At 45.8% G+C, this 15077-nt stretch overlaps 1 protein-coding gene across 2 annotated transcripts in view; it reads left to right on the top strand.

Annotated features, from left to right (window-relative positions):
• The window catches only part of LOC143973622 (cytosolic phospholipase A2 gamma-like), a 204966-nt gene that overhangs the window by 89942 nt on the left and 99947 nt on the right, over nucleotides 1-15077 (top strand). For both annotated transcript variants that reach the window (XM_077474476.1, XM_077474477.1), the window contains 2 exons: nucleotides 8520-8628; nucleotides 13125-13265. In XM_077474476.1, the coding sequence (XP_077330602.1) occupies nucleotides 8520-8628; nucleotides 13125-13265 (250 nt within the window). The remainder of the gene's footprint in view (nucleotides 1-8519; nucleotides 8629-13124; nucleotides 13266-15077) is intronic.

Here is a 15077-nt window from a genome sequence, read left to right as displayed (position 1 = left end):
TGTCATTTTTTAAATGACCCTGTGACAAAACTCTTAGTCCCTATACCGATGAAGGACTGCTGCAGTATAGGGCAGCGGTCAGCAGTGGTGCACCTCAACCCTATCTATTGTGGACCGATACCGGTCCTTACAGAACAGCAGACTGTGCCTCACTCAACCCTATGTACTGTAGCACCCTAGACCAAGTTACCAGTCCTTATAGGAACTTATGTGGACCAAGCAGGTTGTGTGTTAGTGATTAGCAGACTGTATTTCAGTCCCTATACCAATGAAGAACTGCTGCAGTATAGGGCAGCAGTCAGCAGTGGTGCACCTCAACCCTATCTATTGTGGACCGATAGCGGTCCTTACAGAACAGCAGACTGTACCGCACTCAACCCTATGTACTGTAGCACCCTACACAGACCAAGTTACCAGTCCTGATAAAGAGCTTTGTGGAACAAGTGAGTTGTGAATGATTAGCAGACTGCAGCAGAAGGGCAGCAGTCAAGTATAATATTCTTTCTATATTTGGAGGAAAGAATATTATACGTGTACAAGCCTATTACCGTACCACTGATACCAGTCCTGAAAAGAACCTTTGTGGAACTAATAGTAACAGCAAGTCTTTAAACTGACCCTCACTGCCTGACAACACTGCTTCCTTCCTGTCCCTATACAGAGTGGCAAAAAAGAGTAGACTGGAACGATTAGTGGTTACTGGAATAACTCTTTTGTGGACCTGATAGTAACAGCTAATAATGATGATGATGATGATGATGACGACTAATCTGGCTGTCCCTGTAGCACACACCGTCCTTTCCCTTTCTCTAAACTGACAAAAGACACTCAGGCTGCTGCAAGAATCAGTAGCACAGCAAACCTATATACACCTAACACCTATACCAGTCCTGAAAAGAACTTTTGTGTACCAAATAGCTAGCGTTTTATCTCTCCCTGCTCCAAACAGCAACCTTTCCCTATAGTGACAGAAGAAAGAATGTAAAATGGCCGCCGGATCGGGTGTATTTATAGGTTAGGGGGAATGTCCAAGTGTCCATGTGCTGTCATGTCTCAATTGGCTGTCCTGTACCCCATGATGGATGTGTCATCACAGGTCAAATTTCTTTTACACATTAAACACGTAAGTCCGCCGGGGCGAGCGACGGGAAAAGGCGAGCGAACGAGCGGACCGCGAACAACCGAAATTCGCCGCGAAACGACCGCCGGGCGAACCGTTTGGCCATCACTAATTAGCAGACTGTACCTCAGTCCCTATACCAATGAAGGACTGCTGCAGTATAGGGCAGCGGTCAGCAGTAGTGCACCTCAACCCTATGTATTGTGGACCTATACCAGTCCTTATAGAGTAGCAGACTGTACCTGACTCAACCCTATGTACTGTAGCACCCTAGACAGACCAAGTTACCAGTCCTTATTTATAAGGAGCTTTGTGGAACAAGTGGGTTGTGAATGATTAGCAGACTGCAGCAGAAGGGCAGAAGTCAAGTATAATATTCTTTCTATATTTGGAAGAAAGAATATTATACGTGTACAAGCCTATTACCGTACCACTGATACCAGTCCTGAAAAGAACCTTTGTGGAACTAATAGTAACAGCTACTGATTAAACTGACCCTCACTGCCTGACACACTGCTTCCTGCTTGTCCCTATATAAACTGACAAAACAGAGGCTACTGGAACAAAAACTGGAATAGCACTTTTGTGGACCTGATAGTAACTGCTAATGATGATGACTAAACTGACTCTCCCTGTAGCACACACCGTCCTGTCCCTTTCTCTAAACTGACAAAAGACACTCAGGCTGCTGCAACAATCAGTAGCACAGCAAACCTATATACACCTAACACCTATACCAGTCCTGAAAAGAACTTTTGTGTACCAAATAGCTAGCGATTTGGGTCACTGGAATCTCTCCCTGCTCCACACAGCAACCTCTCCCTATAGTGACAGAAGAAAGAATGTAAAATGGCCACCGGATCGGGTGTATTTATAGGTTAGGGGGAATGTCCAAGTGTCCATGTGCTGTAATGTCTCAATTGGCTGTCCTGTACCCCATGATGGATGTGTCATTATAGGTCAAAGTTCTTTTACACATTAAACACGAAAGTCCACCGGGCGAACGGCGCCAATAGTCCGCTGAACGGGCGGATGGCGAACAGCCGAAATTCGCCGCGAAACGACCGCTGGGCGAACCGTTCGGCCATCACTATTAGTGATAGGTGTGTGTCTTAAAGTGCTAGTAGCCATGCGTGCACGATCTTACATGGAAAGCCCGTCTTCCCTGACACACTGTCTAACTACATAGTCCAGTCTAACTAATGTGTCCGGGTTCCAGGCAGTCTGAAACCAGGACGCATGATTCCAAACCCGAACTGAATCCTGCACAGGTGGCAACCCTAGTGGGAAGAATGCTCCTTACACTTGTGGTCATTGGGAAGAATTACCACCTTACAAATAAACAAAAATATCAATGGTGTCAGTGGGAACTAAGCTGAGGGGCAGACATTTCTCATTGCTTATGGAACCCCCAGCAACCTTTGGAGAAGGGTTCTTTGGAACTCTGGTTGATAAATCACTGGACTAGTGGCAAACACCAGCAAGTGTTTTTTTTTTCCAGCAGCTGGTGAAGCAGTCTCTGCTGGGGTAGAGAAACGTCTTTAAAAGGGGATATCCAGCTGCTCCAGCAAGGACCTGTATTGGGTCTCATCCCAGGAGGTCATAGCTGCCTGTACAGGAGCCCAGATTGCTTCCAGCCCTGGTTGGGCCTCATAGATGCAGTGGCGAGGCGTTACATAGAGATCTACCAAGATGGCGTGTCTGGGCAGCGATACTGGCATTGTTCCCAGGTTGACAGTTTGCATCAATAAAAATAATAATAATAATAATAAACTTTTTCTTTATATACCACCTTTAAAGGTGGCATCTCAAAGCAATTTCCAAGGAAAACACAAGAAATGCACAGGATAATATAAGGGAAAAAGGGCATTGGCGTCCTCAGAACTTTTTGCAAGGGGGGGGCATCATTTTAGGGTCACCCATGCACCGCCCCTTTTCAACAATGTTATTCACATTATCATGGTCAGAAACTGCAGATGTAGTACAGTTAATAGGATAAGTAATAGATAATGACCAGCAGGCCCTCTTACCAGACCCCGCAAAACTACAGCAGTGTTTCCCAGGCTGCAGTCTCTCAATCTCTCTCTTGATTGAGCTGTAGCCTCCTCCCTGTGGAAAATGGGGCCGCCAATCTTTGGAACTACATGTCCCATGATGCTCTCCTCTCCTAGTCTCCTTTGATAGCCCCTCAGTTATGGCCAATAGGGAGGAAACAGAGCGGGGGAAACCTCTGATAGCCGGCAGCTCACCTTTCTCCTGTCACAGCGCCGCCAAGTTCTCTGCTGGACTGAGCAGGGAAAAGAGCCCGAAGTCACACTACACTGATGAGGGGTCTGGATAGCACCTTGATGGTGTCACCCCACTGGTGGGTGGCCCCCGGGTTCGGGCTGCCCACACTCCAATAGCGACACAACTGTGCTAAATTTAAGATCCAATCCATGATTCCAGGGGGGGGGGCACTTGACCCCTCTTGCCCCTACCTGCGGACGCCCATGAAAAAGGGACACTTACGTGAAATTTGTCTAAGATAATTTTTTTTAGATATTATTTGAATGAGTTTAGAGAAGACGACTCTCTGATGTTCTTAGGAAGTGAATTGAAGAGTTTTGGAGCATAGCAGGAGAAGGCTGTGTCCCCCCCATTGAGTGTAGGTGAGTAGGGGGGTCACACAGCAAACCAGAATTTGAGGAGCGGAGGTTACAAGGGGGGAAGTAAGTTGAAAAAAGTTAGAGCGATAATGGGATGCCAAGCCATGAAGAGCCTTGTAGGTGAGCAAAAGGGATCTTAACCACTTCAGCCCCGGTAGATTTGGCTGCTCGATGACCGGGCCATTTTTTGCGTTTCAGCACTGTGACGTGGCTCCCAAACAAAATTAATGTTCTTTTTTCTCCCACAAATAGAGATTTCTTTTGGTGGTATTTGATCATCTCAGAGTTTTTTTTTATATAAACAAAAAAAGAGTGACAATTTTGAAAAAAAAGCAATATATTTTTATATTTTACTTTTTGCTGTAATAAATAGCCCCAAAAATATATATAAAAAAATATTTTTTTGCTAAGTTTAGGCCGATACATATTCTTCTACATATTTTTGGTAAAAAAAAAAAAAAAAAGCCAATAAGTGTATATTGATTGGTTTGCGCAAAAGTTATCGTATCTACAAAATGGAGGATAGTTTTATGGCATTTTTATTATTTTGTTTTTTATTAGAAATGGCAGTTACCTGCGATTTTTATGGCGGACATATCGGACACTTTTGAAACTATTTTGGGATCATTGACATTTATACAGCGATCAGTGCTATAAAAATTACTGTGTAAATGACACTGGCAGTGAAGGGTTTAACCAGTAGGGGGCGGGGAAGGGGTTAAGTGTGTCCTAGGGAGTGATTCTAACTGTGGGGGGGCTGGGCTTCAACTCACATGGCAGCGATCACCGATCCCGATGACAAGGAGCAGTGATCTCTGTCATGTCACTAGGCAGTACAGGGAAATGCCTTGTTTACAAAAGCATCCCCCCCCCCCCGGTTCTGCAGCTCCGTGACAAGATTGCGAGACACCGGCAGACATCGTGTCCGTGGGTCCCGCGGGCACCTTGCGCACGGCAGGCCCACACTGCGGGCCTTTTAAAGCAACATACGGGTACGTTGCTTTGTCTAGTCAAGCCATTCTGCCGACGTATAAATGCGTGAAGCGGTCGGCAAGTGGTTAAAGTCTATGCGAAAACTTGCCGAAAAGCCAGTGCGAGGACTCCAGGATAGGGGTAGTATGATCACTTGTACCAGACCTAGTCAGGACTCTGGCTTCAGAATTTTGAACATATTGAAGTTGATTTATAGTGGATATAGGTACCCCAGCAAGTGGAGCATTGCAGTAGTCAAGTCGGGAGAACACAAATGTATGGATCAGTTTTTCACCTACAGTGTATGATAGCATAGAGCACAGGCGAGCAATGCTTCTCAAGGGTTTCTCAATAGGTTCTGGGCCCAGGCAGGGGAGGGGGGGGGGTACTGCCATGGATACGCAGTAATGTTTGTCTGTCAGCTTACCTCTCCATGTGTTCAGCTTAAGAGGCAAGCCACTCTCACCTGACTGCTTAAGTAATCTCTCTTCGAAGCATGGCTCCACCCCAGCCCCTATCAGGGAACTCTATATTAACCTGTGCACTGCAAGCCAACTCTGCTGATCAATATTGTGTTTTTGGCTTCCATGTGCTACTTGCTCTGTGTGCTACATCTAATTCCAGTTACCGATCTTGGCTTGTTCTTGACTATCCTTACCTGCTTGTTTCCCCAACCTTTGGCTATCTCCTGACTATCCTTACCTGCTTGTTTCCCCAACCTTTGGCTATCTCCTGACTATCCTTACCTGCTTGTTTCCCCAACCTTTGGCTATCTCCTGACTATCCTTACCTGCTTGTTTCCCCAACCTTTGGCTATCTCCTGACTATCCTTACCTGCTTGTTTCCCCAACCTTTGGCCATCTCCTGACTATCCTTACCTGCTTGTTTCCCCAACCTTTGGCTATCTCCTGACTATTCTTCTAGTCTAGTCTGCTGTTTCCTCTCTACCTCCCTGTAGTCTACCATGAGTGTGAGCTGGGAGGCCCTAGGGGTCGCGACTTGGAGCCAGACTGCAGTTAAATCCATCCCCACCACTAGGGGCCTCTGGTGAACACCCGCTGGCTCTTAGATTCCGTGACCTGGGAAATCTCATGCTCTAGCTCCCAGTGTCATCCGTGTTGGTACTAAAGAGTACTTGCTCTCCTGTATCATCTAGAGCTCCACCAGACATAGGGTCCACTACCTTGAGGTACACTCCAGACCCCAACGTAGTGCATCTGTCACCTGGAATCAGGTGACCTGACACCCTCCTTGTCAGGAACCTTTTCTCTGCCACCAGTTCTGCCCCTAGCAGACTGGGTACCGGTCCCTACTCTATCCACTCAGAAAATGCATGCTAAGGCTGGGAGTCAGGGCCTGAATAGGCTCTGCCTGACCCAATATGGCTGCTAGAGTCACATGGGGTGACAGAATCCATGTCACATACCTGGTAGAACAGCCTGACATGAGGAGGAAGGCCTCTGTTACACCTCTGACTCTGGGCCCCTGATAGAGTAGATGGGAGGCACAGGAGTAAAGATTGGCACAAGTCCCTATTGATATTGCTAGCAGCAGGGTTGGATGGACTATCTGGATCGAGCAGGGGAAGACTATCGGTGGACCACAGTTGAGCAGGGGTGCTGAATTCACACCAGCGAGTAGGTGGCAGGAGCAGGCTGGCAATGGCGACAGCAGACAGGCACAGGCTGGTAGCAGACAGGCGTCGAGCAGACACCAGTGGAATATAGGCAGAGGCTTGCAGTAGTCAGTTCAGCAGTGATTGGGACAGAGTCAGACGAACTAGTTCATACACAGGAAGATGGATCAGGTGCAGATACATAAGCAGGAGCGAGGTCATGATACAGGCCAATCAGTAACATATCAGTCGAGCAGCAGCAAAGGGCACAGGTAGAAGCGTGGTCAGAAGCAGGCTAGGGTCAGTGTAGGTGGAGTTCAGGAGTAGTGAGGACAAACCGGGTGGTTAACAGTAGTCAGATGCAGAGTAACAGGTTGCAGGTATTCAGGGGAACATGTAGACAAGACAGCACTGAAGCATAGCACAGGCCCAGTTTAAATAGGTCATTTGTCACCAATTAGAAAAACAGATGCGCATGTGTGAGCCATAGATGTGCACGAGCACACGCACATTTCCTAAGTGCATACAAAGGACCATGAATTAGCTTACGCCTGTGCACAGTATACCGTGCAGAAGATTCATCCTGTCTGCTGGTATACCCTTCCTAACAATCCAATTGGATAGCTTCCTCAGTGACCCAGGAAACCAAAATGGAACCATGTACCTCTTGACTTCATCTTCAAAGTTAATGCTATTGCATATGAGCGCCACCTACAGTGGAGAAAGTAGATTGCAACTGTCTACACACTAATAACACTGAACCTTGGGTTACCCCACTAATAACACTGAACCTTGGGGTGAACCACCACAACTGAACCTTGGGGTACACCACTAATCACACTGAACCTTGGGGTACACCACTAATCACACTGAACCTTGGGGTCTTCCACTAATAACTCTGAACCTTGAGGTACACCACTAATCACACTGAACATTGGGGTACACCACTAACCAAACTAAACCTTGGGTTACACCACTAATATCACTGAACCTTGGGGTACACCACTAATAATGCTAAACCTTGGGGTACACCACTAATAACACTGAAACTTGAGGTACACCACTAATAATCCTGAACTTTGGGGTGCACCACTAATCAGACTGAACCTTGGAGTACACCACTAATAACACTGAACACTGGGGTACACCACTAATATTGCAAAATATTGGGGTACACCACTAATATTGCTAAACATTGGGGTGCATTACTAAAAACGCTGAACCTTGGGGTACACCACTAATCACACTGAACCTTGGGGTATACTTCTAATAACACTGAACCTTGGGGTACACCACTAATAACACTGAACCTTGGAGTATACCACTAATAACACTGAACATTGGGGTAAACCGCTAATAACACTGAACCTTGGTGTACACCACTAATAACACAGAACCCTGGGGTACACCACTAATAACACTGAACTATGGGGTACACCACTAATAACACTGAACCTTGGGGTACACCACTAATAACACTGAACCTTGGGGTACACCACTAATATTGCTAAACATTGGGGTACACCACTAATAACACTGAACTATGGGGTACACCACTAATAACACTGAACCTTGGGGTACACCACTAATAACACTGAACCTTGGGGTACACCACTAATATTGCTAAACATTGGGGTACACCACTAATAACACTGAACTATGGGGTACACCACTAATAACACTGAACCTTGGGGTACACCACTAATAACACTGAACCTTGGGGTACACCACTAATATTGCTAAACATTGGGGTACACCACTAATAACACTGAATTTTGGGTACCCCACTAATAACATTGAACCTTGGGGTACACCACTAATATTGCTAAACATTGGGGTACACCACTAATAACACTGAATTTTGGGTACCCCTCTAATAATACTGAACCTTGGGGTACACCACTAATAACACTGAACCTTGAGGTACACCACTAATAACACTGAACCTTGGGGTACACCACTAATATTGCTAAACATTGGGGTACACCACTAATAATACTGAACCTTGGGGTACCCCAATAATAACACTGAACCTTGGGGTACACCAATAATATTTCTAAACATTGGGATACACCACTAATAACACTGAACCTTGGGGTACCCCAATAATAACACTGAACCTTGGGGTAGATGCACTATTAACATTCACCTCTTTCTTCTCCAGATTAATGAAGAAAAGCTGTCCAGTCACAAGAAGATGTGTGAGACCGGTGAAGTCCCGTATCCCATCTACTCTGCTGTGAGACAGGATAAAATATATGAAAACGATTCAGGTAGATTTACTAAAACAGATTTCTTAGTAATTACTCGCCATATGGGATGTATGATTCTGATATGATGAGGGGAAATACAACAATTATGCCTTGGGTTGGCCTTTATCCCTCAGCTTCTGTATACTTCTTTCATATACTTCTTCCATGCACTTCTTTGCCTACTTGGTAAGATGATGCCATCCAGCTTGAGCCCTGCCAATCAAACTAGTGGAGAAAAAAAGCTGTATTACTTTTAAAGTGGAACTTTACTTACCTCTACTCCAGCCATGAGGTGTTCAGGAGCCTCCACACCAAGTGCTGACATCTTTAGTTGATCTTCTTCCAGGTTGTGTTCCTTTGGCCATTTTAACTGGCTTACCCAGGATGAAATCACTCCCACGGATGTGCATAGGGTCTGTATGACTGGGAGGCAGTAAGGAGCCACCTATCAAATGAACACTGTGATTAACTGTCACCAGTGGAGGCTGGTGGTCAATTTTTTTTTTTGGGGGGGGGGGCAGCAAACAGTACTGGGCCCCTCACTCGCATGATCAGACCTCCCCGCGATCAATCACAGCAAAAATGTAGCAATCTACTTGCACTACACACCCCGGGGCTCAATAGGCGGCGATCCATGGCCACCCCCCACACAATCCATGGCCTCCTTTCCTTATACAGGAGAGGTGCAGGGAGGAGGACAAAGTGGCAGTGCACTGAATCAATCTGGGGTAGGGCTCTAAGAGAGACTGCTGCTGCCGGGCCAATGCTTCTCCTCCCCTCCTAAGACTTCTGACGAATCGGGTCTCAGGAGCCCCTTCCTGATTGACTTGCAGTAGAAGCAGGAAGACATTAGCGAATATTAATTTGCTAATGTCACATATGTGGGTGGGGTGGGGCCCATCCTTTTTTAAGCCAATTAGAGCCTCTGGTTCTAATCACATGCTTCAAAAAACAAAACAAAAAAAACTCACATTGAAATCCATGTGTCCGGCACCCCCCATGTAGATTAGGGGGCCGGGCGCATGGATTAGGGGGGCATTGCCCCTGCATCCCTACTGGATGGTCTGCCACTGGCTGTCACAGTGGTCACATGATTGGGAGCCAGTACCTCCAACTCCTGATCATTAGAACGGACCAAGAGCTGTCTTTGACAGCGTGTGGGTTAGGTGCAGCATTGTGCGGTGGGCAGAGAACACACAGAGGTTGATTTACTAAGGCAAATCCACTGTGCAGTGCAAGTGCACTTGGAAGTGCAGTCGCTGTAGATCTGAGGGGAAGATCTGAAATGAGGGGAAGCTCTGCTGATTTTATCATCCAATCAGGTGCATGTCAAATTGCAGTTTTTTATTTCCCTTGCATATCCCCCTCAGGTTTACAGTGACTGCACTTCCAAGTGCACTTGTAGTGCAGAGTGGATTTGCCTTTGGTGAATAACCCCCATAGAGTCCAATTTGATTAAAAGCATTATATTGTAGCAAATAGTGATGGACGAACTTCCAACGGGACGTTTCGCGAATGCAATCTGCGAACGTGCCCAAATGTTCGGCGGACCCCATTCACTTTAATGGCAGGCCTTGAAAACCTCCAGGTCATATTTTCAACCACAAAATACTTACTAGCTGTGCACACATAGTCCCACAACATGGACACTGACATAACAAAAGTATGAAGTGAATCTGGGATCGACAAGCATTCTTTTTTTTATCTGTGAAATTTGGACAATTCAGGAGCGCATGAAGGCCAAGGAGAGGAGAGGCAAGGTCAGGCCAGGCTATGAAGATGATCAGTGCCACAGTCAGGGTAGCGCAGCACTGTGCCAGTGTCCCAGTGTGTCAATCTGTGCTTGAGCGCCTGGCCCCTGACCCCTCCCTCTGCCTGGCCATTACCCCCACCTATGCAGGGCTCCACTTCTGTGGTCCAGAGGTGCCAGTCCAGTGCTGATCCTCGGCCATGGTGCTGGCACTGCCTGCTGATTGGCTTCTGCACTGCTATCTCCCTCACTGACACCAGCACTGAAGTAGAACACTGACACCAGCACCGAGATAGAGAGCACTGACACCAGCAAGGAGATAGAGAGCACTGACACCAGCACCGAGATAGAGAGCACTGACACCAGCACCGAGATAGAGAGCACTGACACCAGCACCGAGATAGAGAGCACTGACACCAGCACCGAGATAGAGAGCACTGACGCCACACCATCACCGCGATAGAGAGCACTTCTGCAATTTGCCACTTTGGCTCAAGCCTGTTGCTCCTGCCCTACCCCTACCACCCCTGCGGAAGGGCCTGCCTCTTCCTCTGCCTGTCAGTTTTTAAATGACCCTGTGACAAAAGTCTCTAGAGAAGTACAGTATGTATGTGGAAGAAGGTATATAACACCCCGCTTCAATCTGTCGTTTTTGGGGGCCACTGGTCTATCACACCAGTTTATTGCGTTTGTCACTCTTTGTAGTATCGCTGCAGAAATGCTCAGCAGTCACAATGCTGCACAGTGGAAATGCACTATACTATGCTTTCTATATGTGCAAGTATTTTATACGTGTATTACACCCCTATATACTGCACACCAAATAGTACACCTATACCAGTCCTTAAAAGGACCTTTGTGGACCTAATAGTAGCTAGCTAGTAGCTAGTGAATTGCAGACTGTCCCTGCTCCAAACACCAAACTGTCCCTCCCTACACTGAGAAACGACAGCTACAGAATCGGTCAGCAGCACTGCATGCAGTGCACTATAATATGCTTTCTATATTTGAAAGAAAGTATATTATAAGTGTATTACAACCCTATATACTGTACACCTATACCAGTCCTTAAAAGGACTTTTGTGGACCTAATAGTAACAGACTGACTGTCCCTGCTCCACACAGCATCCTTTCCCTACAATGACAAAATACAGAGTGTAAAATGGCCGCCAGATCAGGTCTATTTAAAAGGTAGTTGGTATGTCCATGTGCTGAAATGTCTCAATTGGCTGTCTTGTACCCCATGATGGATGTTTCATGGGTCCAAGTTAATCACAATGTAAAATAATATGTCCGCTGCGAACAGTGGCAGAAGTCCACCTGTTTGGCGAATCTCGAACGAGCAAAGTTCACCGCGAACCGCAAGGCAATCCCTAGTAGCAAAGTTCAGAAAATACGAACTGGCCAAGTGGGAAGGTCCACCCAACCGGAAACCACTTTTAACTGCAACACTGATGGTACAGTGGTGTGAAGACTGGAAGGCGCTGCCACAAGAGGTAGAATATGGCGTGGCCTGGCCAGTCCACACCCAAAGGGGAGGCTTTCTGGAGAGGCAGACATAGTCCCTGCACTGTCCCTACTCCTCCAGAATCTTTCCCTATGTCTACTACAGTCCCTGTCAGACGGGGAACCTGTCCCTACGCTAGCAAATTGCATAAAGCATGCCAAGCCCGGGAACCGGAGTCTTGACTTATTCAAGATGGCCACCAAAGTGACATTAGGCTTACATATGTTTACACTGACACATATGTGTGGCTTGTAGGCGTTAAAGCCCATACTCTTGCCATCGCATATATGCATTACCTGGGTGGCAGAAGGTTAAGTAAAGGTCCACTTTAACATTACATTTTGGAATGAATGGAATTTTCAGAATGAAAAAAAAAAACACATTCCCTGTTAAAAATGTGTTAATTGAAGAGAAATTTTCCATCCTAAACCATGAAATGTTCTCATAAAAAATGAGCATCAATTTGACCTGCACCAACAACCAAAAAAATCAGACGAATATTCCGAAATTAAAAGTTTTCAAACTTCTTTTAGTACATGGCCAACTTTACAGTTTTTATTTAATTTTTGTCCTTGATGAAGATTGGAAGATCTTTGTTTGTTATGAACAGGAAATAGAAGTGACTCTTCGGTGTGTAGAGGACACATGTTGGGTAGGTGAAGTGTCGTGCGGCAGCAGGAAGCACACACAGTCTCAGGTTGCAGAAAATTATGTATTGCAAAACTTGGAAACAATACAACAGACCTGGCGGGTACACTTACAATAATTTTGTGAGCAATTCAGCAATGTATAAGGCCAAACTGAAGACAGCATCTATCGAGGAGGGTGAAATGCAGTCGGTCCAACCCCAAATATCAGACGTAGACCATATGCTTTTTCAACTCCTCCAGAACCTCTCCCTAATGCTAATGTTATCCCTGACAAATAGGGGATCTGTCCCTGCACTATCCATTTGCATGAAAGTGTGTCAAAACCCAGAGGGCAGAGATATAGAAAGACTCTGCTGACTAAAGTTGGCCACCAGGGTCACCTAGAACCAGCGTAACCAACTGGACCGCTGCTCCAGGGGACTGAGGAAACCATAGAGAAACCAAGTTTCCCTTGCCTTCCTTCTCCAGCTGCATCACAGTTCTAGATGAGTGTCACCTGCAGTGGAGAATGTAGACTGGTGACATCTACATTCTCCACTGCAGGTGGCACTCATGTGCTTACATAGATCTCAGGATGGACAATAACTGGAGGAAAATCTTCTCATTTCAGAAGCTTGGTTCGAGTTCACTCCACACAAGTCCGGATTTCCTTCTCATCAATGCTATGTAAAGACTGAGCATCTGGGATGTAGGTTTAAAGAAGGACGTTTATTGAAGGAGATGCCTGAACACAACTTGATGTATCTTCAAGGTGAGCCGAATCAGAAATGGTCCTTAACTAACGAGCCATAACATTTTATTGGTGAAGGAAATCAGATGTGTTTCATTGCTACAAGGTATTTTACATACACAAAATTCATTTTTTTTTTCCAAAAAAAAAGTTTTATTTTACACATCTCATACATATTAAACATTACAAACATCTCATAGTCAAACTGTGGGTGAAAACAGTCCTTTCGTGGGTCAGATAACACCATCAATACGTTTGAATTGCCTATATGGAAATCTATAACATTTAAACTTGAGGTTGAAACTCAGGTTAGCAGTATATGGGTCTTTAACTTATAAAATTTATGACAAATGTAGAACCCTCTACCTAAAGGTAGGTGCTAAAAGTCGTATTTTTCTAGCTCAGGGCTTAGGTGCAGGTAAATTTAGCCAGGCTTGTGTATTTTATTTCAGGCCTGGTTGTTTTGATCTGGGAATGGGAGTGTCTAGTGTAGTGGGGGGTGTGGCCACCTGTACTCTGGCTCAGAGATCCACTCCTGCTTACAGAAGAATTGTTCTGGTAGGGAGGCTGGACCTGAGACCTGAGTGGCAGGCAGCTCATGTGAGGAGCCCTGACCAATTATCTTTTGGTGTTGGCAGGGGGCAGGCTTTTCATATAAGCTGGGGTCACATGCTTCCAAGGGGGAGTTGGAGCAGAAAGACAGCATGGAGTGCTGAGGTGCTGTACCGGGCGTCCCCATGCCGAGATGTACCATGCTCGGAGGAGGAATGGAGGAGCCGCTAGGAAGGAGTCCTAGAGAAAGATCTTCATCTCCATGAGAAAGTGTCAAGTTTCTGTGTCCGGGGAATACAGGACTTGAATGCTGGAGAAGATCAAGTAGAAGAAGTAGCAGTGAAGTGGTATAAGTAGACTGGCGTTCTGTGACCGGGAAACACAGGACTTTCAACCAAAGGAGAAGGCCAGTGTAACGTGAAGAAACAGAAGCAGGAGCGAGTAGTGTAGCATGCTGTGTGAGGCTGCTAAGTTCTTGGAGCCATGGAAGATAGGCGGTATAGGCCTTTGGCTCTCTGATATACTTAATGTGATTGTAGCCGTATTAGTGCAATTGTGACAGAGAAAATTGAGTACTGTCCGTGATACTTTTTTTATTTGCACTAACATACAATTTTTCCGGACAAGCTTTGACTTTGCCCTGCTTGGACCTTGAAGAAGGGGACATACCCTGAAAGCTTGTCTTGAAAAATTGTATGTTACTGCAAATAAAAAAAGTATCATGGATAGTACTCAATTTTCGCTCTCTGATATGTAACAGGAAAACCACATCAGTCTAGAGGGGAATTATTCAGAGTGATTCTTCTTGTTTAACTGGAAGCAGTGCATAGTAAATCTTCAGTCAGATATGCCAAGTAACAGAAGTAGCAATAGTCTGCAAGGAGGATTCTACAGAGAAAATCCATTTACTAGGCCAAGGCCATGGATGAGACCGGTCAAAGTGAAATCTCTACGGGCATCTCATACTTCCTTTGTTTCTTCCAAGTTATAATCCTGACAATAAAGAGAAAACAAAATCATTGGTTGTTTAATGTCTTTATATGGTGAATGGGAGGTCGACAGTAGGGTGATCGGCGGATTGCTATAACCAACTCAGCAGCCCTTACAAGGGTACCGCTACACAACGTATCTCAAAAATGGTTATTGAGAGCTTATAAGCTTAGAGAACATCTTGAGTATAGGAAAGTAAGGCCGCGTACACACGGGCGGACTGTTCGCCCAACTTTGTCCGCTGAACAGGGTTTGTGCGGACAGTCCGCTCGTGTGTGGGGCTTCGGCGGA

This window comes from Lithobates pipiens, unplaced genomic scaffold, assembly GCF_037356315.1.
Source record: "Lithobates pipiens isolate NorthernLeopardFrog02 unplaced genomic scaffold, aLitPip1_a1.2 Scaffold_87, whole genome shotgun sequence".
In the NCBI taxonomy this organism is placed as follows: domain Eukaryota; kingdom Metazoa; phylum Chordata; class Amphibia; order Anura; family Ranidae; genus Lithobates; species Lithobates pipiens.
This window is presented reverse-complemented; position numbering and strand designations above follow the sequence as displayed.